At 42.6% G+C, this 27,522-nt stretch overlaps 1 protein-coding gene across 1 annotated transcript in view; it reads left to right on the forward strand.

Moving 5' to 3' along the window:
* Positions 1 to 9,123: 9,123 nt before the first annotated feature.
* LOC311133284 (ras and Rab interactor 2-like) overlaps positions 9,124 to 27,522 on the forward strand; it is a gene marked incomplete at its 5' end in the record, with an annotated part of 84,851 nt that continues 66,452 nt past the window's right edge. Inside the window, 5 exons of the mRNA XM_084166772.1 lie at positions 9,124 to 9,360; positions 9,813 to 9,825; positions 16,994 to 17,238; positions 17,326 to 17,485; positions 17,954 to 18,012. Coding sequence (XP_084022898.1) covers positions 9,124 to 9,360; positions 9,813 to 9,825; positions 16,994 to 17,238; positions 17,326 to 17,485; positions 17,954 to 18,012 — 714 coding nt within the window. The remainder of the gene's footprint in view (positions 9,361 to 9,812; positions 9,826 to 16,993; positions 17,239 to 17,325; positions 17,486 to 17,953; positions 18,013 to 27,522) is intronic.

Here is a 27,522-nt window from a genome sequence, read left to right on the forward strand (position 1 = left end):
TGTAAAAATTCATGATTTTTTTGTTGCTTTTTGCTCTTCATTTAAGGTTAGGCATAAGGTTAGCAGTGTGGTTAAGGTTAGGGTAAAAATCACATTTTAAGAAGAGAAATTGTAGAAATTGGCAGGGTATATGACTTTGTGGCTGTGGTAACTAGTGACGACCAGGCACAATGCTGAAATATAATGTTTTTTCTCAAAGTTGCCGGGATGTCACATTCTACTTATATAAGTAGTCGTAACAATCCCGACAAAACTTATATTCGATCAAATAAGCCACACGTAGCAAATAAACCATTAAAAAATCTCTTAACCAAATTCAACACTCATTTCCCTCCATACAAAAACTCCTCGCTTTGTGAGCGAAAAAATGAAGAAGAAAACGCCACCTGCTGGAGAAGAAAGATGTTGGGCCCAGTTATCCCTCTCGCTTCACCTCTTCCTCACTGGTTTAACATATACATCAACCTATTTAATTTAGTTTCAAAATTATTAAACGTTTAATTTCATGTAAGAACGTTTATTTTCGATTTCTACTTCAAATGTAGCACACTTTGTTAATAACATGTATTAAATCAGGGGTGTCAAACGTACGGCCCGCGGGCCGGATCAGGCCCGCAAACGGGTTTAATCCGGCCCGCGAGATGATTTTGAAAAAAAAACAAAAAAAAACAAAAACAAAATAGTTTTTGTAAAGTATAAAAATGCGCTGCAATTTTTCAATAAAATAAACTGCTGTTCCAATTGCGTCCACTGGATGGCGCAATATCAATTGTGTTAAGCAAGCAAACTGTTTATACCGGGGCAGAGCAAGTAGGTCAAGCACGTGCAGCCAATGAGCTACTTTGTTTTGCCCGCGATATTTATTACGGCTTCTACTTTTAACATTATGTGCTTTGGCACCCTCATTGCCCCAATATGTCTCTGTCAAAAAAGAGAAAAGTGGACGCAGAGTGCAGAGTGTTCCAAGAAAAATGGTCATCCTATTTAATCACGGAATTGAATGGGAAAGCTGTATGTTTGGTGTGTTCAGAGCATGTTGCAGTGCTGAAAGAATATAACCTTCGTCGCCACTATGTGAGTCTTCATGCCGACAAATATGACAACTTTCAAGGACAGCGGAGATGAGAGAAGGTGAATGAACTGTTGGCGGGTCTGAAGAAACAGCAGTCTGTGTTTACTCACAGCCGAGACATCAGTGACGCTGCAGTGAAAGCTAGCTACCTCATTGCTAATGAAATCGCAGTGGCTTCAAAACCATTTAGTGAGGGTGAATTTGTAAAAACATGCATGATGAAGGCAGCGGAGATTGTGTGCCCTGAAAAGCGGCAGGCTTTTGCAAATATCAGCCTGACAAGAAACACAGTTGCAGACAGGATTTCCGATCTTTCAGTGGATTTGGACAGCCAGTTGAAGCAAAAAGTAAAGTCATTTATTGCGTTTTCGGTTGCAATTGATGAAAGCACGGACATTACAGATGTTGCACAACTGGCCATTTTTTCATCCGCGGAGTTGATGACACATTGACCGTCACCGAGGAGTTCGTGGAGTTGGTGCCGATGACAGATACAACGACAGCAGCTGATATTTTTACCGCACTCGTCGGCGCGCTGGACAGGGTCGGAGTGGACTGGTCCCGCGCTGTCAGCCTGGCTACAGATGGTGCGCCCTCAATGATCGGGAAAAAAGCAGGCATTGTGACAAAGTTCAGAGAGAAAGTGCAATCTGCAAATGGAGGACGTGATTTTTTGACTTTTCACTGTATTTTGCACCAGGAGGCTTTGTGTTGCAAGTCATTAAAGATGGATAACGTCATGAAGGTGGTCATCCAAACTGTTAATTTCATCCGATCCAGAAGCCTGAATCACCGTCAGTTTGACAGCCTTCTCAGAGAGAAAGACCACATCTATGGCCTGCCATACCACACTGAGGTAAGATGGTTAAGCCGAGGTGCTGTGCTGAGGCGTTTCTTTGATTTACGAGAAGAAATTGAACAGTTCATGGAAGAAAAGGGCAAACCAGTGTTAGAATTTCATTCCGCAGAATGGATGCCGGACCTTGCATTTATGGTGGATGTTACAGAGCACCTGAATAACTTGAACAAACAGCTGCAAGGGCGCAACAAAGTTGTCACGCAGTATTATGACAGCATACGTTCTTTCAAGTTGAAGCTGTCATTGTGGGAGACGCAACTTGCCGGTGGTGATGCAGCTCACTTCCCCTGTCTGAAAAATGTGTGCGCGACCCAACATGTGGCAGACATGAAGCGGTTCAAAGATAAAATAACGGGACTGTTACGGGAGTTTGAGCAACGCTTTCAGATTTATGTTTATATGTTTTTATGTTGATGTGCTATTATTTTTAATTGATTTTATTTTATTTGTATATTTAACCTATTCTTGACTCTGTGGTTCTTGCACTTGTTTGGGGAACAGGATTTCATTATTTTTATCTACATTTCTGCCTGAGAAATGACACCCTGATATAGTTCTGTGATCTGTGAAACAGTTCTGTTAATCACTGAGGCATTGTGTGTTTGTGTGTTCTTTGTCCTCAGAACTTTCAAATAACTTGAGGTGTTTTATGATTAATAGTGATGTTGTGCTTTTGGACACTGTCCTCAGGCTCCAGCTTTATGTTTATATGTTTTTATGTTGATGTGCTATTGTTTTTAATTGATTTTATTTGTATATTTAACCTATTCTTGACTCTGTGGTTCTTGCACTTGTTTGGGGAACAGGATTTCATTATTTTTATCTACATTTCTGCCTGAGAAATGACACCCTGATATAGTTCTGTGATCTGTGAAACAGTTCTGTTAATCACTGAGGCATTGTGTGTTTGTGTGTTCTTTTTCTTTAGAATTTTCAAATAAACTTGACGTGTTTTATGATTAATAGTGATGTTGTGCTTGTACTATTTTGGACACACTGTCCTCAGGCTCCAGCTTTATGTTGTATGTTGATCGTATTAAAACAAAGAAAACAATCTGAAGTTGTTGTTTTTAAGTTATATATACCATGATTTTTCCGGTCCGGCCCACTTGGGAATAGATTTTCCTCCATGTGGCCCCTGAGCTAAAATGAGTTTGACACCCCTGTATTAAATCATATGAAATATTTTCATTCAAATAAGTTGACTCACCCAACTTTGTAATAATGGTTTTCTTTGTTTGGGCTAATGGCTTCTTTCCTGAGCACATGGCAAGTGGTAGTCGTCTGCAATTCACACCTCCTACGCAATGTTCCCTCTAATTTTTTTCAGCACTGAGCACATTTCAGGTCCGCTGACCGCAAACTTGAAAGTTGTAAAGATTATTTTGAGGCTGTACCCACTTTAAGTAAAAGTTTCAGACAGTGGTCAAGTAGTGTTGTTTGATGCAAGAAACCACTTTACAAAATAAAAAATTTATTATTATTCCCATACCATTATTACAGAGAATCAGACAAATTATGTTACCCTCTGCCTATAGTCCGGCACAGTGAACGAGTCATAATACCCATAAAGCCGTAAAACCCGGTAATGGTTCCAATATTTTTTTCACCATTCATTTTTGCATCTGGGATTTTAATTATATTATAAGGTCTGTGTTTCGTGTAGGCTTACCCTGGTGTGATGTTTTGATAACCGGGCCAGTATGAAAAATAAAAAAAATAATGTATGCACTCACTAACTGTAAATCGCTCTAGATAAGAGCGTCTGCTAAATGACTAAAATGTAATTGGACAAGGTGAGTTTTATCAATATATTCACCTCAATTTATTTGTGGTCCTCTGTAGCTCAATTGGTAGAGCATGGCGCTCGTAACAACAGGGTAGTGGGTTCAATCCCCGGGACCACCCATATGTAAAAATGTATGCATACATGACTGTAAATCGCTTTGGATAAAAGCGTCTGCTAAATGGCATGTTATTTATTTAATTTACTCTCAAAAATTCTAAATGCTAATCAGCAACAGAGAAGACCTCAGCAAGACTACAAATTCCTGCAGGAAGCTCCTGCAGGTAATCTGTAGCCGACACTCAGCTACCAGTGCAGTCAGAGACCTTCTGTGTCCAATCCATGAACTTCTTACGTCCCCTTTCACTGTTTTAGCTATCCACTGACTACACTAGCTAACTAGCTAGCAGAGCAGTAGATCAAACAATTTTTTTGTTTTACTTAGCCTAGATAATTGTTTGTACAGTATGTCAACTTTCGTGTCTATTTCAGACCTTATGGCATTTTTCAAGGATGAGCATAAGAGCATTAAAAGGGGAGAAGACCACTTTAAGTCTGTCCAGAAGTGCAGCTATAGTGAAGGGCAATTTACTGGTTTGGTCAGGGCCAGCATGAGGGATAAAGTTTATCCTGTGTTGGTGAGTGTAGCTATTAAGTTAAGTTTGAGCATCTTAGCAATACAATGTGTTTTATACAGCTGTCCACATTCTACAAGGAAAGAGCCACTTAATCAATTATATAATCATTAACCAGATTACCCCGGATACCAATCTTGAATGAGTGATAACTCAGTTCTAGAATGTTGACATTGATGAGAATGAATGTAAAAATCTATTGACATTCAGAATTGACTTTGTTTAGACATCCAGCCTGTATTGTAGTTTCATGACCAGAGACAAATCTTCAGGCACAGTATTTATTTATTTGGAGTGGTACATGCATTCATAATCTTGATTTATAGGCTCTTTCCCACTATATGATTGATATGCCAATTGATAAAATCCCAAGTTATCAATTAAACGTTTATGGGAAAGCTGCACTTGTCCTCGTGAAAATTACAGTTTATTAAATATTCTACAGCTGTAATGTCATCAATCAAATCAAACTTTATTTATATAGCACATTTCTTACAACTAATGCATTTCAAGGTGTTCAAAGTCATGCATTGAAAGGCATGTGGCACTTAAAAGAAAGGTTCACCCATTTTGAATATGATTTTGTTTTTGTGCATCTTATCGATTCCTGGGTCATTTCATGTTGTCATGTGTATCTGAGTTACTGGCGTTCAAGCAGGCAGAAATCCGGCCGGTATGACGTAGTACCGTGATAAAGTCGCTCTCACTACACACTGGAAGTTAATAGGAATACGACTTTTAGATCGCGAAAACGTCTATCATACATGTCATAACTCGGAAGGATGTCTTCTCTCAAATGAGCCATTGATCATATTTTTTGCGATATTCCTACCTCTAGAAATTTGTAATTTAACGGAGGGTCTAGAACAGGGGTGTCAAACTCATTTTAGCTCAGGGGCCACATGGAGGAAAATCTATTCCCAAGTGGGCCGGACCGGAAAAATCATGGTATATATAACTTAAAAACAACAACTTCAGATTGTTTTCTTTGTTTTAATACGATCAACATACAACATAAAGCTGGAGCCTGAGGACAGTGTGTCCAAAATAGTACAAGCACAACATCACTATTAATCATAAAACACGTCAAGTTTATTTGAAAATTCTAAAGAAAAAGAACACACAAACACACAATGCCTCAGTGATTAACAGAACTGTTTCACAGATCACAGAACTATATCAGGGTGTCATTTCTCAGGCAGAAATGTAGATAAAAATAATGAAATCCTGTTCCCCAAACAAGTGCAAGAACCACAGAGTCAAGAATAGGTTAAATATACAAATAAAATCAATTAAAAACAATAGCACATCAACATAAAAACATATAAACATAAAGCTGGAGCCTGAGGACAGTGTCCAAAAGCACAACATCACTATTAATCATAAAACACCTCAAGTTATTTGAAAGTTCTGAGGACAAAGAACACACAAACACACAATGCCTCAGTGATTAACAGAACTGTTTCACAGATCACAGAACTATATCAGGGTGTCATTTCTCAGGCAGAAATGTAGATAAAAATAATGAAATCCTGTTCCCCAAACAAGTGCAAGAACCACAGAGTCAAGAATAGGTTAAATATACAAATAAAATAAAATCAATTAAAAATAATAGCACATCAACATAAAAACATATAAACATAAATCTGAAAGCGTTGCTCAAACTCCCGTAACAGTCCCGTTATTTTATCTTTGAACCGCTTCATGTCTGCCACATGTTGGGTCGCGCACACATTTTTCAGACAGGGGAAGTGAGCTGCATCACCACCGGCAAGTTGCGTCTCCCACAATGACAGCTTCAACTTGAAAGAACGTATGCTGTCATAATACTGCGTGACAACTTTGTTGCGCCCTTGCAGCTGTTTGTTCAAGTTATTCAGGTGCTCTGTAACATCCACCATAAATGCAAGGTCCGGCATCCATTCTGCGGAATGAAATTCTAACACTGGTTTGCCCTTTTCTTCCATGAACTGTTCAATTTCTTCTCGTAAATCAAAGAAACGCCTCAGCACAGCACCTCGGCTTAACCATCTTACCTCAGTGTGGTATGGCAGGCCATAGATGTGGTCTTTCTCTCTGAGAAGGCTGTCAAACTGACGGTGATTCAGGCTTCTGGATCAGATGAAATTAACAGTTTGGATGACCACCTTCATGACGTTATCCATCTTTAATGACTTGCAACACAAAGCCTCCTGGTGCAAAATACAGTGAAAAGTCAAAAAATCACGTCCTCCATTTGCAGATTGCACTTTCTCTCTGAACTTTGTCACAACTCCTGCTTTTTTCCCGATCATTGAGGGCGCACCATCTGTAGCCAGGCTGACAGCGCGGGACCAGTCCACTCCGACCCTGTCCAGCGCGCCGACGAGTGCGGTAAAAATATCAGCTGCTGTCGTTGTATCTGTCATCGGCACCAACTCCACGAACTCCTCGGTGACGGTCAATGTGTCATCAACTCCGCGGATGAAAAAATGGCCAGTTGTGCAACATCTGTAATGTCCGTGCTTTCATCAATTGCAACTGAAAACGCAATAAATGACTTTACTTTTTGCTTCAACTGGCTGTCCAAATCCACTGAAAGATCGGAAATCCTGTCTGCAACTGTGTTTCTTGTCAGGCTGATATTTGCAAAAGCCTGCCGCTTTTCAGGGCACACAATCTCCGCTGCCTTCATCATGCATGTTTTTACAAATTCACCCTCACTAAATGGTTTTGAAGCCACTGCGATTTCATTAGCAATGAGGTAGCTAGCTTTCACTGCAGCGTCACTGATGTCTCGGCTGTGAGTAAACACAGACTGCTGTTTCTTCAGACCCGCCAACAGTTCATTCACCTTCTCTCATCTCCGCTGTCCTTGAAAGTTGTCATATTTGTCGGCATGAAGACTCACATAGTGGCGACGAAGGTTATATTCTTTCAGCACTGCAACATGCTCTGAACACACCAAACATACAGCTTTCCCATTCAATTCCGTGATTAAATAGGATGACCATTTTTCTTGGAACACTCTGCACTCTGCGTCCACTTTTCTCTTTTTTGACAGAGACATATTGGGGCAATGAGGGTGCCAAAGCACATAATGTTAAAAGTAGAAGCCGTAATAAATATTGCGGGCAAAACAAAGTAGCTCATTGGCTGCACGTGCTTGACCTACTTGCTCTGCCCCGGTATAAACAGTTTGCTTGCTTAACACAATTGCTATTGCGCCATCCAGTGGACGCAATTGGAACAGCAGTTTATTTTATTGAAAAATTGCAGCGCATTTTTATACTTTACAAAAACAATTTTTTATTTATATATATTTTTTTCAAAATCATCTCGCGGGCCGGATTAAACCCGTTTGCGGGCCTGATCCGGCCCGCGGGCCGTACGTTTGACACCCCTGGTCTAGAACATTTTTCCTATTTGTCTGCCTGTTTAGTCCAGGGTGCATTGGATGGTGCCGTTTCCAGAGATATTATAGAAAGGAGATAGGAATCCAATGAATGAAGGAACGTATAACGCCCCACACAGCAGACTGTCGACCAATCACGTTCACATTTTCATGCTGTGTCACACGGTTGCTAAATTAAATCCCTTCTCAAAGTCAATGTATATGTCGAGAAACGTGCCTATTTTCCTCGAAAGTACATAATGTTACGATTCCAAAGATATACGATGCAATACTACAGATTGCAAATTAATTATCTCACACCTTGGAAAATATTTGTTTTCTTGTCTTGTTGACAGAATTTGTGCTAATGTTGGGTTTTTGAGCTATCACCCAATAAACTCCCATTCACTCCTTGAAGGAGAGCAACCCTTGTTTAGGCGAATTTACAGCTTACTAGCTACGTTACATGCTGATATTGTCTTTGATATTATTGTGTGTAGCTACATTTGCTTGCTAGCCAGCCAGCCCATAGAGAGAGCATTGCATTGTGGATTTTGTAGTCGACTTGAGTTGCGACAGATTTCCACAATTATTTTCCGTGTTGCTACCAACCTTATTATAACGCCAAAATAAAACATTTGTTCACCAAAAATATTGTTCTCACATATTAGTGTTATTTAACACTGTAAATTAAACGAATTAGTGGTTTGGGGTGGATTTTTCCTTAACATCCTTCCTCTAGGCAGGTCTCTATAACTGACCAGGGGATTCTCTATACCACATGCGAATGCCTCCGTGTAGCACATAAGTGTAGTGTAGTATCTGAGGAATTTATGACTTTGCTAATGGTTTCAAATGGTTTTAGAGGATGTTGACTAAGCTTAAAGGCTGCATCTGGGGAGTAGTTCTATAGGGGCATCCTAAAGCTGAGGAAGTCTGTTAGGTGGCCTCCTGGGATTGGTTGGTAGGAAAAACCACCCATATTATATTACATAGGGCATAGGATATAAATACCACAGTTAAGACAAAGGAGGACAGAATAATCATATTTGAGATGGGGCGATTATTCTCCAGATATCGGCAGATATCTGTAAATTGACGCTGAAATACTCTGATATAATAAACCTTTATAATCAAAGTACAGTGTCAGCGGATTTCCTGGGTCTCACAGCATAATTAGCAACGTTTTCTCGACACTACAGTAGCCATGTAGCCTATTTTGGCAGTTCACAATATCGGCCATACGGATGTGGAATGCAAGTGGAGGAAGCCAGCCGTGCCCAACCAGGTGCAGTCAGTGGAGGACCTGTACCCGGCCGAAGACTACAACCCTCTGTCCCGAGAGCCCACAGAGGAGGATCTTGGCTAAGGAACCGTCTCCGGGGCAGGTTCAGCGGAATGGCACGTCTCCTTGAACCTGAGCCAGAACAACCGCTACCCTCCCTGTCATCCCTGTCTGTACCGGACATTGTTAAAAAACAAGGGCACCTGGGGCATGCAGACATCCTGGCTGGCATGACGCTGTCGGTGGAGCAGCAGGAGGCTATATGGCAGGCAACAGTTGGACAGCGCACCAACCCCAACTGGCACACTATGAGGAGAGGGAAGTTGACGGCCAGCAATTACGAAGCAGTGGTTAGGGCCAAACGCGTTACTCCATCACTGCTAAAAAGGGTCCTCAGATCAATCGTTGGATGGGGTGTACTGATAACGAAGAGGAGGGCATCAAGCCATTCAAATGGGTACAGGGATGTGCAGGAGTCAGGGTTTTGGGTCACGAGGTCTGGGATCCTGGGTGCCTCACCGGATGGTCTGGTGGGCATCACAGCAGCAGTGGTGGTGGTCAAGTGTCCCTATAGTGCAAGGGACCTTACAATTGAAGAGGCAGCGAAGTCAAAGGAAGCGAAGTCAAAGGATTTCTATATCAAGCACCCATGAAGACCATCCTTACTGGCACCAGGTACAAGGTCAGCTCCACATCACTGGAAGGGACACCTGCTTCTTCGTTGTGTGGACCCCCAAAGCCTCCAACACCATCCCCATCAGTGTGACGACCTCTGACAGACTCATATTGCTCCTCCTGTCAGTACCTGTTTTCAGGTAAACCAATGGTCCAAAAATATTCCACATACTTCATACACACACACTACGCTCACAGAAAAGGTTATATTACATACATGTTTTGCTCAAAGCAGCCAACTAAAGTAATGTAGTTAACTTTATCATGGGCACAGTGGGAATTTATAACTGTGATGTTCAAATTCTTTCTTACCCCCTGTGTCTTACTTGCTGAAGGTCCCAGTCATCCCTGCCTGTACCTGACATTGTTGAAAAACAAGTGAACACTGAATAGATCATACACAAACAAAAGGCTCCTAGAAAAGATTATATTCCATTCAAGTTTTGCTCAAAGCAGCTAACTAAAGTAATGTAGTTAACGTAAGTTCAATCACAAAGGCTGGTCTGAGTGCATCTCCTCAGTTTCATTCAGTAGTACAACAATTCACATTGCAAAGTATTCAGACCCCTTGACCTTTTCCACTTTGTTACGTTACAGCCTTATTCTAATGGATTCAATTCATATTTTTACTCATCAATCTATTCACAATACCCCATAATGACAAAGCGAAAATAGGTTTTTAGAAATGTTTGCGAAAACAAAATGCATTTGCATAAGAATTCAGAGCCTTTGCTATGAGACTCAATCTCACACAAATTATCAAGGAACCTACCAGGTACAACCCTAAATCTGTAAACATGGGCACCCTCATATATATCATCCTGACTAGTTCACCTCAGACTTGACTGCCCTTGACCAGCACAAAAACATCCTGTGGCGTACTGCATTAGCATCGAATAGCCCCCGCGATATGCAACTTTTCAGGGAAGTCAGGAACCAATATACACAATCAGTTAGGAAATCAAAGGCTAGCTTTTTCAAACAGAAATGTGCATCCTGTAGCACTAACTCCAAAAAGTTTTGGGACACTGTAAAGTCCATGGAGATTAAGAGCACCTCCTCCCAGCTGCCCACTGCACTGAGGCTAGGAAACACTGTCACCACCGATAAATGTACGATAATCGAGAATTTCAACAAGCATTTTGCTACGGCTGGCCATGCTTTCCACCTGGCTACCACTAGCCCGGCCACCAGCTCTGCACCCTCTGCTGCAACTTGCCCTGCCTCGCCTGGTTCACCAACTACTTCTCAGATAGAGTTCAATGTGTCAAATTGGAGGGCCTGTTGTCTGGACCTCTGGCAGTCTCTATGGGGGTGCCACAGGGTTCAATTCTTGGGCAGACTCTATTCTCTGTGTATATCAATGATGTCGCTCTTGCTGCTGGTGACTCTCAGATCCACCTCTACGCAGACGACACCATTTTGTTTACATCTGGCCCTTCATTGGACACTGTGTTAACAAACCTCCAAACGAGCTTCAATGCCATACAACACTCCTTCCGTAGCCTCCAACTGCTCTTAAACGCTAGTAAAACTAAATGCATGCTCTTCAATCGAACGCTGCTTGCACCCGCCCGCCTGACTAGAATCACTACTCTCGGCGGGTCTGACTTAGAATACGTGGACAACTACAAATACCTAGGTGTCTGGTTAGACCGTAAACTCTCCTTCCAGACTCACATTAAGCATCTCCAATCCAAAGTTAAATCTAGAATCGGCTTCTTATTTCGCAACAAAGCCTCCTTCACTCATGCTGCCACACATGCCCTCGTAAAACTGACTATCCTACCGATCCTTGACTTCGGCGATGTCATTTACAAAATAGCTTCCAACACTCTACTCAGCAAATTGGATGTAATCTATTACAGTGCCATCCGTTTTGTCACCAAAGCCCCACATACTACCCACCATTGTGACCTGTACGCTCTCGTTGGCTGGCCCTCACTACATATTCGTCGCCAAACCCACTGGCTCCAGGTCATCTATAAATCACTGCTAGGCAAATCCCCGCATTACCTTAGCTCATTGGTCAGCATAGCAACACCCACCCGTAGTATGCGTTCCAGCAGGTATATCTCACTGGTCATCCCGAAAGCCAACACCTCCTTTGGCCGCCATTCCTTCCAGTTCTCTGCTGCCAATGACTGGAACGAACTGCAAAAATCTCTGAAGCTGGAGACTCTTATCTCCCTCACTAACTTTAAGCATCAGTTGTCAGAGTAGCTTACTGATCACTGCACCTGTACACAGCCCATCTGTAATTAGCCCACCCAACTACCTCATCCCCGTATTGTTATTTATTTTTGCACCCCAGTATCTCTATTTGCACATCATCTTTTGCACAGCTATCACTCCAGTGTTAATACTAAATTGTAATTATTTTGCACTATGGCCTATTTATTGCCTTACCTCCATAACTTACTACATTTGCACACACTGTATATAGATCTTCTGTTGTGTTTTTGACCGTACGTTTTGTTTATCCCATATGTAACTCTGTGTTGTTGTTGTTTTTATCGCACTGCTTTGCTTTATCTTGGCCAGGTTGCAGTTGTAAATGAGAACTTGTTCTCAACTGGCTTACCTGGTTAAATAAAGTTGAAAAAAAAAAAATCTTTCTGTTTCCATTGATCATCTTTGGGATGTTTCTACAACTTGATTGGAGTCCATCTGTGGTCAATTCAATGGACATGATTTGGAAAGGCACACACCTGTCTATATAAGGTCCCACAGTTGACAATGCATGTCCGAGCAAAAAACAAGCCAAGAGGTTGAAGGAATTGTCCATAGAGCTCCGAGACATGTTTGTGTCAAGGCACAGATCTGGGGAAGGGTACCAAAACATTTCTGCAGCACTGAAGGTCCCCAAGAACACAGTGGCCTCCATAATTCTTAAATGGAAGAAGTTTGGAACCACCAAGACTCTTCCTAGAGCTGGATGTCCGGCCAAACAGAGCAATCGGGGGAGAAGGGCCTTGGTCAGGGAGGTGACCAAGAACCTGATGGTCACTCTGACAGAGCTCCAGAGTTCCTCTGTGGAGATGGGATAACCTTCCGGAAGAACATCCATCTCTGCAGCACTCCACCAATCAGGCCTTTATGGTAGAATGGCCAGATGGAAGCCACTTCTCAGTAAAAGGCACATGAACTCCCGCTTGGAGTTTGCCAAAAGGCACCTTCCAACAGGACAACAACCCTAAGCACACAGCCAAGACAATGCAGGAGTGGCTTCGGGACAAGTCTCTGAATGTCCTTGAGTGGACCAGCCAGAGCCCGGACATGAACCCGATCGAACATCTCTGGAGAGACCTGAAAATAGCTGTGCAGCGACACTCCCCAGAGAGGAATGGGAGAAACTCCCCAAATACAGGTGTGCCAAGCTTGTAGCGTCATACCCAAGAAGACTTGAGGCTGTAACTGCTGCCAAAGGTGCTTCAACAAAGTACTGAGTAAAGGGTCTCAATACTTATGTAAATGTAATATTTCAGTTTCTTATTTGTAATAAATGTGCAAGAATTTCGAAAAACCTGCTTTTGCGTTGTCATTATGGGGTATTGTGTGTATTTGAGAATAAGGCTGTAACATAAAAAATATGTGTAAAAAATCATGGGGTCTGAATACTTTCCGAATGCACTGCATATATTAAAATACCATAACCCACAGACTTGACTATAGTAACGGTAAAATAGGGCTTTGGTCTATCTGCACATCTAAAATACTACTATGTGGATGTGGCATTACTGCTGGGATGGAGGAATTATCTGGAATGCTCAACTAGATGATCAAGACAGTCTAGGGTACTATTTGCCCGAAGAGGTGAAGTATTGCGACGAGCTCTATAACTGTACTGATTCTAATTCTCAAGAGGAAAGTTAAAACCCTCAGCCGTAAGGTCACTGAGGAGGACCAACAGTTATAGGGGGATCGTCTGAAAAGGACTGACATGCAGGGATGTAACATAGGGATTTTGGGTAATGGCCAGCAGACCACAATTTCTACATTCAGGTCCTAAATCTGTGGCATGCGATGTTTGTAAAGGCACAATTTCACTGCTGTGTCAGGCTAGTTTGGCACATTGTGTATAGCCCAGTCTGAAAAGTACTTGACTCAGGCTAGCTTAATTTTGTACTTGACGCCTATCAACCTCCTGTCCTCATTCTCCATATTCGACACCCCCGGGACCCATCCCACTCCCTAATTTATTCTGGTTCAATGGAAGTCAATGAACTAAGCAGTCCCATAGAGAATGATAGCGAAAGCATCCCTATATAGTTCCTATAATAGCGTCTGTGAGCGCACGGGAAGCGCCATTGAGGCAATCTCCATTTTGAAATGGTCAAAAATAAAATCACGATTGGCTGATCCCTCCTGATAACATTACTCCAACCGGGTCATCAGGAGGGGTCAGCCAATGAAGAAGTTGGAAGTCCCACCCAGTTGACTACATTAAAATGGTGGAAGCCCTCAATGGCACTGTCCATACTAAAACGGCCTTTTGGCCACTAGAGGCCTCTATCATTCTCTATTGGTGGGGCCGTTCTAGACAATGAGAGGGCAGATACGCATGTGAACAATAGGCACAACTATGTAGTTTTTCGCAAAGTTGCTGGAATGCCACGTACATCCACTTATATCAGAAAATGATTAAACACCATCAACATTACGAAACTTCTAATCGATCAAATAAGCCTCACAGACTTTGACATGCTCTCATAGACCTCAATACAAAAAATCCCTAGTTGGTCTGCTCATCTCACACAGACAGATTTTGGGCGGAATAATTTTCCTCGCTTCACCTCTTCGCCGCTCTTCCTCTCTTCCCTGCTCAGGCAAGGCACAGATTATCCATTATATTGACAAGATACTCAAGTGGCCGCTCTAACAATGGAAAGAAATGTCTTCAAAGTCGGGAGGGGGCAAGATCAGGTGGGACCATTCTAGCCAATGGTGGTTTTTCTCAAAGTTGCCGGGATGTCACATGTCCTACTTATATCAGTACACTCATAACAACCTAAGCATTATGAAACATATATTCGATAAAATAAGCCACACGTAGCAAATAAGCCATTACATATTTTGTTAACCAAATTCGACACTCTCTCATTGACCTCCATACAAAAACTCCTTGGTTGGTGAGCGAAAAAAAGACGCCACCTGCTGGAAAAAATGGATTTTGGGCACAGTTATCCCTCTCGCTTCGCTTCTTCCTCTGTGGGCGAGGCGAGGCAACAACCCATGGGTGAATTCCTGCCAGTTCACACTGGGTTCATAGCCATAGAAAATGATAGAGACCTCTAGTGGCCAAAAGGCCGTTTTAGCATGGGCAGCGCCATTGAAGGCTTCCACCATGCTTCTGCCATTTTAAAGTAGTCAAAGTAGTCAACTCGGTGGGGATTCCTATGGGTTGTAGCCTCAATGGCGCTGCCCATGCTGTCACAGACACTATAATGGCACAGATACAAAGATGAGTACTCTATCTATCTATGGTCCCACCTGCTCTCTCCTCCTCCCACCTGCCTTCCATCTTTGAGATCATGTATTTCTATTGTTATAGTGGTCACTCGACTATCTTGTCAATACAATAGATCAGGGCTCTTCAACCCTGTTCCTGGAGAGCTACCCTCCTGTAGGGTTTTGCTCCAACCCCAGTTGTAACTAACCTGATTCAATTGATTAACCTTAAGGATCTAATTATTAGAATCAGGTGGGCTAGATTAGGGTTGGAGTGAAAAACCTACAGGACGGTAGCGCTCGAAGAACAGGGTCCTGTAATAGATAATCTTTGGCAGGGGAACACAACTGTTTCCTAAATATTGGTCGTGTTTGAGTAGTAAGGTGAAAGCAACCGACTGTAGACAAGTCGAAGTCGGGGGAGGTGCATCTCCGACAGCCAAAACTTGCAGTCAAAACTTCATGACCTTTGATCACAGGATTTTTGTAAATGTAATGCAGTCAACATGTAGGCCAAAGTCAGTCAATGTTTAACAGCATAGTGCAACACACTTTGAAAGGCAGTGACCATTCCCTTGAACGTGCCCAATAACTCACAGCTGGCACAAAAAATTGCTACGTGAAATTGTTAAACCTTGATGATCACTACATTGTGTTACATCAAATGTAGCCTACAATGTAACAATTTCTATCTGCGGCCTACAATGTTACTGTTATGGCTACATTCAGTGTCCATGCAAAGATAATTGGCATTTTTCCATGAACTAAAAACTTTCAAGATAAATATGCAGTCAACCCATGGGAAAGCAATTTGTTGATTGTTGCGGTTGGGAAATGTAGTTCTTCTGGCCTTCCCAATGTTCTCGCAACATTACTGTATTGTTGTTGCAACGTGATATCGTGCGCTGGCTGTGGACTGTTTGATAACCACTTCCGCTTTTTTTCCCCTAACAGGTCTCCATTTGCATTTACCTAGAAAGATAGTAAAGACATTGTAGAATGGTTTTTGTTGGTTAAAACTCACGTTTAGGAGCTTGACAGGTTGAGAAATGTATGGAGCATAATAATGGAGATACTTCTAGCTGGTCGATGCAGCGACGAATGGAAGGTTTGCTCAACAAACACATGGCAGACATAGCACTAGAAAGACTCCAGCAGAGACTATCAGCTGTGTCCAACAAAATGAACAATCTTGCGGAACATGTTTCGAGACGCTCGGAGGATGTTCCCAAATATGATATTCCAAGACGCACAGATGTAAACTTTGACGTTGAGTCGCTGAGTGCAATGTTTAGCACAGGTGGTGTTGGGGAAAAATTGTCAATGCCAGGCACCTCATCATCAGCAGGTAACGTTTTACCCTTGCCTGATTAACTATAGTTATGTTATTAAAGTGAATTTCCCACTTTGTTTTGTATTTTCTTGGAAGTAACAAGTATCGGGAAAAAAACTATGAATCCCAGGAATAATTCAGCTGTGTGACCAATCAGATTCACAGGAGTAACATCGCACCCCAGGCTACATTTCTAATTGGCTGAAGAGTTACAGTAGCAAATGACACTCACTCGTTGTTTTAGATTGATGGGGAAAATAAATGACTACACCTAGGCCTGTCACTGTTCTAAAATGTGACACATAATATGTCAATTCAGTAAATTCTTGAAATTCCAATTATTTTTTCTCTCCAATTCTCAAGAAAAGAACACATCCTTGAAAATAATAATAATCATGTTTTATAGTTTCCATCTGAAATGTCAATTAATAGTCCCTATTCTGTAATCATCTTCCATTGTATGGAATTGGCCCCTACCTTGACCCTGTGTTATCCCAAATCAGTTTCTATCCACTGTTCCTCAGAGACGGCTGCCCAGCGTAAAATCATCTCCCTGCTGGTGGAGATTAAGGAGGAGCAGCAGAGACAGTGGGGCGTTTTGAAGGAGATGCAGGCCAGGGTTCAGGGCCAGAGCTTTCCGGAGGTAGAGGAAGAGGTGGAGGCTCTAGACATCGACATCCCTCTGAGGACTATGGAGCAGCTAGATGACACAGAGAGGCACCTGGATGATGCAGGAGCACAGAAGAGAATGTTAGGTGGATCCGCAAAGGCTTGAACCAGCGACAAGCACATTACATACTGCTACATAATGGTAAGTGATTGTGTTATTAATGGTGTATGTGTCTATCTATGACAGGTGTCTCACCTGTCGCGAATGGGTGGGGCCACGTTTGATGATGCGGTGCGAAGGCTCATGCAGGCAGTGCTATCTTTCGCTGTGGGCTCTGAGCTCAACTGGGTGGGCCATGGCCAGAAAAGGAGCTTCAGAAACACCCGCCTCCAAGGGGTTCTCTTCTGTAAGTACCGGTACCATACCTTACACATACTGGGAGGGATGGAGAGAGGGATTCATGGCTAGATGGATGCATGGATGGATGGATCATGCGAAGGACTCAGATCAGTCTCCATAGACATTTGGAATTAGCCTTCCGAGTGGCGCAGTGGAATCCAGGCTCTGTCGTAGCCGGCCGCGACCGGGAGACCCATGGGGCGGTGCACAATTGGCCCAGCATCGTCCAGGGTAGGGGAGGGAATGGCCGGCAGGGATGTAGCTCAGTTGGTAGAGCATGGCGTTTGCAACGCCAGGGTTGTGCGTTCGCTTCCCACGGGGGGCCAGTATGAAAACAAAAAAGTAAAAAATAATGTATGCACTCACTAACTGTAAGTCGCTATGGATAAGAGCGTCTGCTAAATGACTAAAATGTAAAATGTAAACCACTGAAGTGAATTGCAGCAATGACCTCACTACTTCTCTATCACTATAGGTGCTCTGAAAAGAACCCCGGTGGGCAAAGAGGCCACACATCACCAGTTTGCAAACGTGGTAAAGAAATGGCTGCGGTTCGCCCCGTTCAGACAGGGAGGGAGTGGTCAACGGCATTACAAACCACCTGTTGAGTTCCTGTGTCCAAAGGAATGTGTAGATCAGCCTACACATCCACAGTAACTCACAATCAGCTTATTTAAATATATTCCATTGTTTAACATTTCAGTATTTATTTTACGTTTGTTACATTGTAAAGAAGAAATGCTATTTGAATGTGAATACATGCGGTTTGGCCCATGTTACTTCATACAGGGCCGAACATGTGATCTGCTAGAGTAACTTGTACCCCTGCATAAATCATGCAATGATGTAAATTACGTGCCAAACTCATTCCACGGAGGGTCGAGTGTCTGCGGGTTTTCGCTCCTCCCTTGTACTTGATTGATGAATTAAGGTCACTAATTAGTAAATGACTCCAGTCACCTGGTTTTCTAGGTCTTAGAAAAACCTGCAGACACTAGGCACTCCATGGAATGAGTTTGACACCCGTGATGTAAATTGAAGATTTATACTCAAAGTCCAGTTTCTCACACAGTTCTCAAAATTCTGCCCACAATGCAATAGAGACACATCCCATGACACTCCTCACCATCACAGATCTGTCAGGTGTGGTGGGTTGTTTGTTATCCTTGATTAATACCTGTGTGATTAATTCAAACCAAATACTACTGCAAAACCTGTTGATAAAAGTTGTGTATTGCATTTAATACTTTGAAGCTACTGATTAGAAAGCTTTCCTGCAGATTTTGTCTTACCCCACTAATGAGAATATGGGCAAATATATATTTAACCCAATTGGCCTGCATGGCTGATAACATATGGCATGAACATTGCAGTTTGTAGTAGGCCTATGACGTTTTCATCCTTATAAAGACGCAGGCTTCCGGGTCATTCAGATGACCACTTTCTGCACATTGTTCTTCCTTTCTACTCCAAAATGAATTAAAGTAAAATGATGCTGACATTATCTAAAATATAATTTTACCCTCCAGAAATGAGCCTAACAACATATTGGTCCATATTATCAGGCTGCTGTGTTATTTAGCAAGAAGCATTATCACCTGTAGCCAACTGATGCAGCACAGTGGCTATAAATAAATAGGCTGAATCATGGGGTTGCCTATCTGTATTTGTGCTAATCATTAGCTAGATCAGTGCTTCCCAACCTTTTTCAGTTATGCCCCCCTTTCATCATGGGCGAACATCTTGTGCCCACCCAGCCTTGTGTCATAGACTAGACATAACATAGTAAATGTAAATCTGGGACACTCAAATTAGTATGATATGTTAGGTTTCGTATGGTTAGACAAGACAGAAGGTTACTTAAGGCAAAAACCCAAAGGTTGCGTGTTTGAATCTCATCACGAACAACTTTAGCATCACGAACAACTGAAATATTTGACTGAGTTACAGTTCATATAAGGAAATCTGTCAATTTAAATTAACACTTTAGGCCCTAATCTATGGATTTCACATGACTGGGAAAACAGATATGCATCTGTTGGTCACAGATACCTTAAAAACAAGGTAGGAGCATGGATCAGAAAACCAGACAGTATCTGGTGTGACCATCATTGGCCTCATGCAGCGCGACAGTTGATCAGGCTGTTGATTGAGGCCTGTGGAATGTTGTCCCACTCCTCTTCAATGGCTGGGCGAAATCGCTGGATATTGGCTGGAACTGGAATACGCTGTCGTACACGTCGATCCAGAGCATCCCAAAAATGCTCAATGGGTGACATGTCTGGTGAGTATGCAGGCCATGGAAGAACTGGGACATTTTCAGCTTCCAGGAATTGTGTACAGATCCTTTCGAAATGGGCTGTGCATTATCATGCTGAAACATGAGGTGATGGTGGTGGATGAATGGCACGACAATGGGCCTCAGGATCTCGTCACGGTATCCCTGTACATTCAAATTGCCATTGATACAATTTAATTGTGTTCGTTGTCTGTAGTTTTTGCCTGCCCATACCATAACCCCATCGCCACCATGGGGCACTCTGTTCACAACGTTGACTTTAGCAACCTGCTCGCCCACATGACGACATACACGCTGTCTGCCATCTGCCCGGTATAGTTGAAACCAGGATTCATCCGTGAAGAGCACACTTCCAGTGGCCATCGAAGGTGAGCAGTTCAAATCAAATCAAATCAAATTGCATTTGTCACATGCACCGAATACAAAAGGTGTAGACCTTACAGTGAAATGCTTACTTACAAGCCCTTAACCAATGAAAATAGTCTGGGTAGCCATTTGATTAGCTGTTCAGGAGTCTTGAGGGTAGAAGCTGTTAAGAAGCCTTTTGGACGTAGACTTGGCGCTCCGGTACCGCTTGCCGTGCGGTAGCAGAGAGAACAGTCCATGATTAGGGTGGCTGGAGTCTTTGGCAATTTTTAGGGCCTTTCTCTGACACCGCCTGGTATAGAGATCCTGAATGGCAGGAAGCTTGGCCCCAGTGATGTACTGGGCAGTACGCACTACCCTCTGTAGTGCCTTGCAGTCTGAGGCCGATCAGTTGCCATTCCAGGCGGTGATGCAACCTGTCAGTATGCTCTCGATGGTGCAGCTGTAGAACTTTTTGAGGATCTGATGACCCATGCCAAATCGTTTCCGTCTCCTGAGGGGGAATAGGCTTTGTCGTGCCCACTTCACGACTGTCTTGGTGTGTTTGGACCATAATAGTTTGTTGATGATGTGGACACCAGCCCCGTCGATGAGAATGGGGGCATGCTCGGTCCTCCTTTTCATGTAGTCCACAATCATCTCCTTTGTCTTGGTCACGTTGAGGGAGAGGTTGTTTTCCTGGCACCACAAGGCCAGGTCTCTGACCTCCTCACTATAGGCTGTCTCATCGTTGTCGGTGATCAGGCCTACCATTGTTGTGTCGTCGTCAAACTTAATGATGGTGTTGGAGTCGTGCTTGGCCATGCAGTCATGTACGGGAGGGGACTGAGCACGCACCCCTGAGGGGCCCCCGTGTTGAGGATCAGCGTGGCAGATGTGTTGTTACCTACCCTTACCACCTGGGGGTGGTCCGTCAGGAAGTCCAGGATCCAGTTGCAGAGGGAAGTGTTTAGTCCCAGGGTCCTTAGCTTAGTGATGAGCTTTGAGGGCACTATGGTGTTGAATGCTGAGCTGTAGTCAATGAATAGCATTCTCACGTAGGTGTTCCTTTTGTCCAGGTGGGAAAGGGCAGTGTGGAGTGCAATAGAGATTGCATCATCTGTGGATCTGTTGGGGCGGTATGCAAATTAGGGTGGGTCTAGGGTTTCTGGGATAATGGTGTTGATGTGAGCCATGACCAGCCTTTCAAAGCACTTCATGGCTACAGACGTGAGTGCTATGGAGCTGTAGTAATTTAGGCAGGTTTCCTTAGTGTTCTTGGGCACAGGGACTATGGTGGTCTGCTTGAAACATGTTGGTATTACAGACTCAGTCAGGGACAGGTTGAAAATGTCAGTGTAGACATTTGCCAGTTGGTCAGCGCATGCTCAGAATACACGTCCTGGTAATCCGTCTGGCCCTGCGGCCTTGTGAATGTTGACCTGTTTAAAGGTCTTACTCACATCGGCTACAGAGAGCATGATCACACAGTCGTCCAGAACAGCTGATGCTCTCATGCATGCTTTAGTGTTGCTTGCCTCGAAGCGAGCATGAAAGTAATTTAGCTCATCTGGTAGGCTCGTGTCACTGGGCAGCTTGCAGCTGTGCTTCCCGTTGTAGTCCGTAATAGTTTGCAAGCCCTGCCATATCCGACGAGCGTTGGAGCCGGTGTAGTACGATTCATTCTTAATCCTGTATTGACCCTTTGCCTGTTTGATGGTTCGTCGGAGGGCATAGCGGGATTTCTAATAAGTGTCCGGGTTAGCGTCCCGCTCCTTGAAAGCGGCAGCTCTACCCTTTAGCTCAGTGCAGATGTTGCCTGTAATACATGGCTTCTGGTTGGGGCATGTACATATGGTCACTGTGGGGACGACGTCATCGATGCACTTATTGATGAAGCCAGTGACTGATGTGGTGTACTCCTCAATGCCATCGGAAGAATCCCGGAACATATTCCAGTCTGTGCTAGCAAAACAGTCCTGTAGCTTAGCATCTGCGTCATCTGACCACTTCTGTATTGAGCGAGTCACTGGTACTTCCTGGTTTAGTTCTTACTTGTAAGCAGGAATCAGGAGGATAGAATTATGGTCAGATTTGCCAAATGGAGGGCGAGGGAGAGCTTTAACGTGTCCCTGTGTGTGTAGTAAAGGTGGTCTAGTTTTTTTTTCTCTGGTTTTCACATTTAACATTCTGGTAGAAATTAGGTAAAACGGATTTAAGTTTCCCTGCATTAAAGTCCCCGGCCACTAGGAGCGCCGCCTCTGGATGAGCATTTTCTTGTTTGCTTATGGCCTTATACAGCTCGTTGAGTGCAGTCTTAGTGCCAGCATCGGTTTGTGGTGGTAAATAGACAGCTACGAAAAATATAGATAAACTCTCTTGGTAAATAGTGTGGTCTACAGCTTATCATGATATACTCCACCTCAGGCGAGCAAAACCTCGAGACTTCCTTAATATTAGATTTCGTGCACCAGCTGTTATTTACAAATATATACACACCGCCACCCCTTGTCTTACCGGAGGCAGCTGTTCTATCTTGCCGATGCACCGGAAACCCTGCCAGCTGTATGTTATCCATGTTGTCGTTCAGCCATGACTTGGTGAAACACAAGATATTGCAGTTTTTAATGTCCAGCTGGTAGGATATTCTTGATCGGAGCTAATCCATTTTATTATCCAATGATTGTACGTTGGCTAATAGGACTGATTGTAGAGGCAGATTACCCACTCGGCGTCGGATCCTTTCAAGGCACCCCGACCTACGTCCACGATATCTCTGTCTTTTCTTCATGCGAATGAAGGGGATTTGGGCCTTGTTGGGTGTCTGAAGTAAATCCTTTGCGTCTGACTCATTAAAGAAAAATCTTCGTCCAGTACGAGGTGAGTAATCACTGTCCTGATATCCAGATGCTCTTTTCGGTCATAAGAGACGGTGGCAGAAAAACACACACAATAGCACAAGTGGTTAGGAGCCCGTAAAATGGCAGCCATCTCCTCCGGCGCCATGGATTCGGTTAACAGTTGCCCACTGAAGTCGGTTACGATGCCAAACTGCAGTCAGGTCAAGACTCTGGTGAGGACGACGAGCATGCAGATGAGCTTCCCTGAGACGGTTTCTGACAGTTTGTGCAGAAATTCTTTGGTTATGCAAACCCACAGTTTCATCAGCTATCCGGGTGGCTGGTCTCAGATGATCCCGCGGCTGAAGAAGCTGGATGTGGAGGTCCTGGGCTGGCATGGTTACACTTGGCCTGCGGTTGTGAGGCCGGTTGGGCGTACTGCCAAATTCTCTAAAACAGCGTTGGAAGCGGCTTATGGTAGAGAAATTAACATTCAATTATCTGGCAACAGCTCTGGTGGACATTCCTCCAGACAGCATGCCAATTGCACGCTCCCTCAAAACTTCAGACATCTGTGGCATTGTGTTGTGTGACAAAATGGCACATTTTAGATTGGCCTTTTATTGTCCCCAGTACAAGGACACCTGTGTAATGACCATGCTGTTTAATCAGCTTCTTGATATGCCACACCTGTCAGGTGAATGGATTATCTTGGCAAAGGAGAAATGCTCACTAATAGGGACATAAACAAATTTGTGCACATGATTTGAGAGAAATATACTTTTTGTGCGTATGGAACATTTCTGGGATCTTTTATTTAAGCTCATGAAACATGGGACCAACACTTTACATGTTGCGTTTATATTTTTGTTTTGTATATTTAGCAACTACTTGTTACTTTTTAGCTACTTTGCAACTACTTACCATGTTAGCTAACCCTTACCCTAACCTTTAACCTTTTACCTAAATCCTAACCTTAACCCTAACCCTTAGCCTATGTACCGTTAGTCACCTAGCTAACGTTAGTGTTAGCCACCTAGCTAGCTAACTTTAGTCACAGCAAATTGGAATTCGTAAACAAATCATACGTTTTACAAAATCATTACATATTGTACGAATTGTAATTCGTAACATAATGTACGAATTGCAATTCACAACATTTCATCCGAAAAAGATGATGGACATCCACAAATTAATACATACCATACAAAATGTAACATATCATACTAGTTGGAGTCCCCTGGATTTACTTTTACTAAGTTATGTCTACCCCTGAGTCCAGGTTGGGGAGACAGCCACTGCCTCTGACTGGGGAGAGAAACAGGGTTGCTTGAGCCTACTGCCTGAGGTTAATAGAAACAGCCCTTCTCTAATTGTGTAGCCTACTAGAAACTATATATTTTAAGGTTTATAATACTGCCAAAGTTGTATTTGAACTCTCCAAATTGAGCCCAATATAACCGTTACCAATTATCACTCGTTTTGAGAATTAGCATTCACACACGAGATGCTCATTTCTTCATTTTCAATAGAAACTTTCTCCATTTAAAAAAATATAATTTTCTAAATAATTCTTATTCGTGCTTATGAATATACAATGTTACATTTGACTGTACTCTTTTATTTGTTCCATGTTAGCTCACAGATTAGAGGGTTTGTTAAAAAGAGAGAAAGAGAGGAGATATTGTGAGTTTCTCCATTCTCCTTAGCCTTGCTCAACTGTTTTTCCCTTCACTAATCATGGCCTCTGAGGACTGGACCAAACCAAAAGCATAATTGGCAGCGGGATGGATCCAATCATAAAATGATGATTTTAGTAGCATTGTGTGGTGTAAGAAGACATGGAAAGCCAGTAGCTGCATGGCGCTTTACAGTGGGATTTTTTATAATTTTGGTATATTATTGAGGGGGTCAAATGTACCTGTCTCTAATATTGGAGGGGCTCATGGTCCCCCGCAAGTTATGCGCCTGCACATACACAAGAACAAGTTTAAACGTTTGCTAGAAAACAGAACACCATACCAACAAAACGGGGTGTACCCCTGCGCAAGTAATCCAAGGCGAAGACACGTGACGTGAAGCCAGCACTGATTTTACTTAAGTTATCTTGCTGTTGTTACCTGAGAGGTCGAATGCGCATTGCACTGTTCAGGAAGGAAAGACGGGACCTAGGGCAAATCATGGACGCAGCCGACTCGGGAAAGGAGCGGAGCCCAACTTCTACGACGAACTATGAATACTCCGTCATTTGAATGACATAAAAGTTACATATTTTACATCACAATGGCAGGCAATTGTAAACATACATCAGGGTTGTCGGTTTAGGAGCTCAATTCTGCCGGCTGGGTACGCCTGAAAGAGGTATGTTTTCATTGTGTTGACAGTTTGCAGCATTGCCGATATAATCTTTCTCAATTTATTTCTCAATTTCCATGCCAGCAAGCCTGTCCGTAAATCTTAAACGGCATATTTTGAAAGTAGGCAATAGGCCCTATGTATTTATGGTCGCCAGTTATTTTAGCCCACAGAAGTATTGTCCCCGAAAATAGTTCCCACTTATCCTTCTGTTTGGATAGAAACGGAATATCTCAGAAATGGTCTGGGGAGTAACTGATTACATTCAGTTACCGTACATATAATCTCATTACAAAGAAACGGTAAGTAAACAGTTAGCTACGTTACCAGCAATAATACAAATATATCCGATTACATACTTTTGAAAAACTACATATTTACTTAATGGCAGTGGTGGAAAAAGTACTCAATTGTCATACTTGAGTAAAAGTAAAGATACCTTAATAGAAAATGACTCAAGTAAAAGTGAAAGTCACCCAGTAAAATACTACATGAGTAAAAGTCTAAAAGTATTTGGTTTTAAATATACTTAACTATCAAAGTAAATGGAATTGCTAAAATGTACTTAAGTATCAAAAGTAAAAGTATAAACCATTTCAAATTCCTTATATTAAGCAAACCAGGTGGCACAATTTTCTTGTATTTTTTATTGATGGATAGCCAGGGGCACACTCCAACACTCAGACATAATTTACAAATGAAGCATTTGTGTTTAGTGAGTCCGCCAGATCAGAGGCAGTAGGGATGACCAGGGATGTTCTCTTGATAAGTGTGTGAATTGGACCATTTTCCTGTCAAAATGTAAGAGTACTTTTGGGTGTCAGGGAAAATGTATGGAGTAAAAATAACATTATTCTCTTTAGGAATGTAGTGAAGTAAAAGTTGGCAAAAATATAAATGGTACAGTACAGATACACAAAATAACTACTTAAGTAGTACTTTAAAGTATTTTAACTTAAGTACTTTACACCATTGCCTAATAGATTACTTTTTTTTTTGTTGATGTACTTTAAAAAAAAACATTGACACCTTTCTGTTTTTCTAAATGACATTCAATTCAGCATTGAAAAAAGACACATTTAAAATTTGTTCCACCTAAACAAGTCTGACCACAAGTCAGAGACCACTATGATGACACACCAAATGTGTTTGATGGTTAATTTTTTTGTCTTCTAATGCCTCTTAAGGGGAAAGTAATCCAAAAGTAATCAGATTGTTACTTAGTTTGGGTAATCCTAAAGTGCAGCCTGGTCTCGTAGATTAGATGTAACATAGTAAAATCAAATCCGGGACAGTCAAGTTAGTATGATATGGTACGTTTGGTATGGCAAAAACGAAAGTAGGGTGGTTGGTCGGGCATGTAATGCGAACATCTAGCAACCCAAAGGTTGTGAGTTCGAATCTTATCACGGACCATTTTAGCTAATTAGCAACTTTTCAACTACTTGCTACTTTTTAGCTACTTTGCAACTACTTAGCATGTTAGCTAACCCTTCCCCTAACCCTTTAACCTAACTTCTAACCTTAACCCTAACCCCTAAAGCTAACCCCTAGCCTAGCTAATGCTAGCCACCTAGTTAGAATTAAGCAATAAGGCACGAGGGGGTGAGGTATATGGCCTATATACCACGGCTAAGGGCTGTTCTTAAGCACAATGCAACGTGGAGTGCCTGGATACAGCTCTTAGCTGTGGTATATTGGCCATATACCACAAACCCCTAAGGTGCCTTATTGCTATTATAAACTGGTTACCAACGTAAAAATAAATGTTTTGTCATACCCGGGGTATACGGTCTGCTGTCAGCCAAACAGCATTCAGGGCTCGAACCACCCAGTTTATAATTCTTATTATACAACGGGTGGGTCTAATCCTGAATGCTGATTGGTTAAAACCACATTCCAGCCGGTGTCTATTCCACAAGTTACCGCTGGCTAAATCTATGACGTTTAAATGCCTATTTACTCTGTTCCATCTGACTGCACAATCCACTGTCTCATCAGCCCAGCCAGGCAATTTAAACTTGATCTCCACTATAAAAAGCATCTAGACATTATCTCACATTTTCATTTAGACTAACAGTTCATTTTCAACAGCGGAGATTTGCATAAACCTTGCTGTCTGTCTCCGACATTTGCAAGATTGTTTCAATATTGAAATTTGATCTCCAGCTTTCCCATAGTAATGAACGGGTCGGGACGAGACAG

Source organism: Coregonus lavaretus (genome assembly GCF_964263955.1).
Source record: "Coregonus lavaretus genome assembly, chromosome: 1".
In the NCBI taxonomy this organism is placed as follows: Eukaryota; Metazoa; Chordata; class Actinopteri; order Salmoniformes; family Salmonidae; genus Coregonus; species Coregonus lavaretus.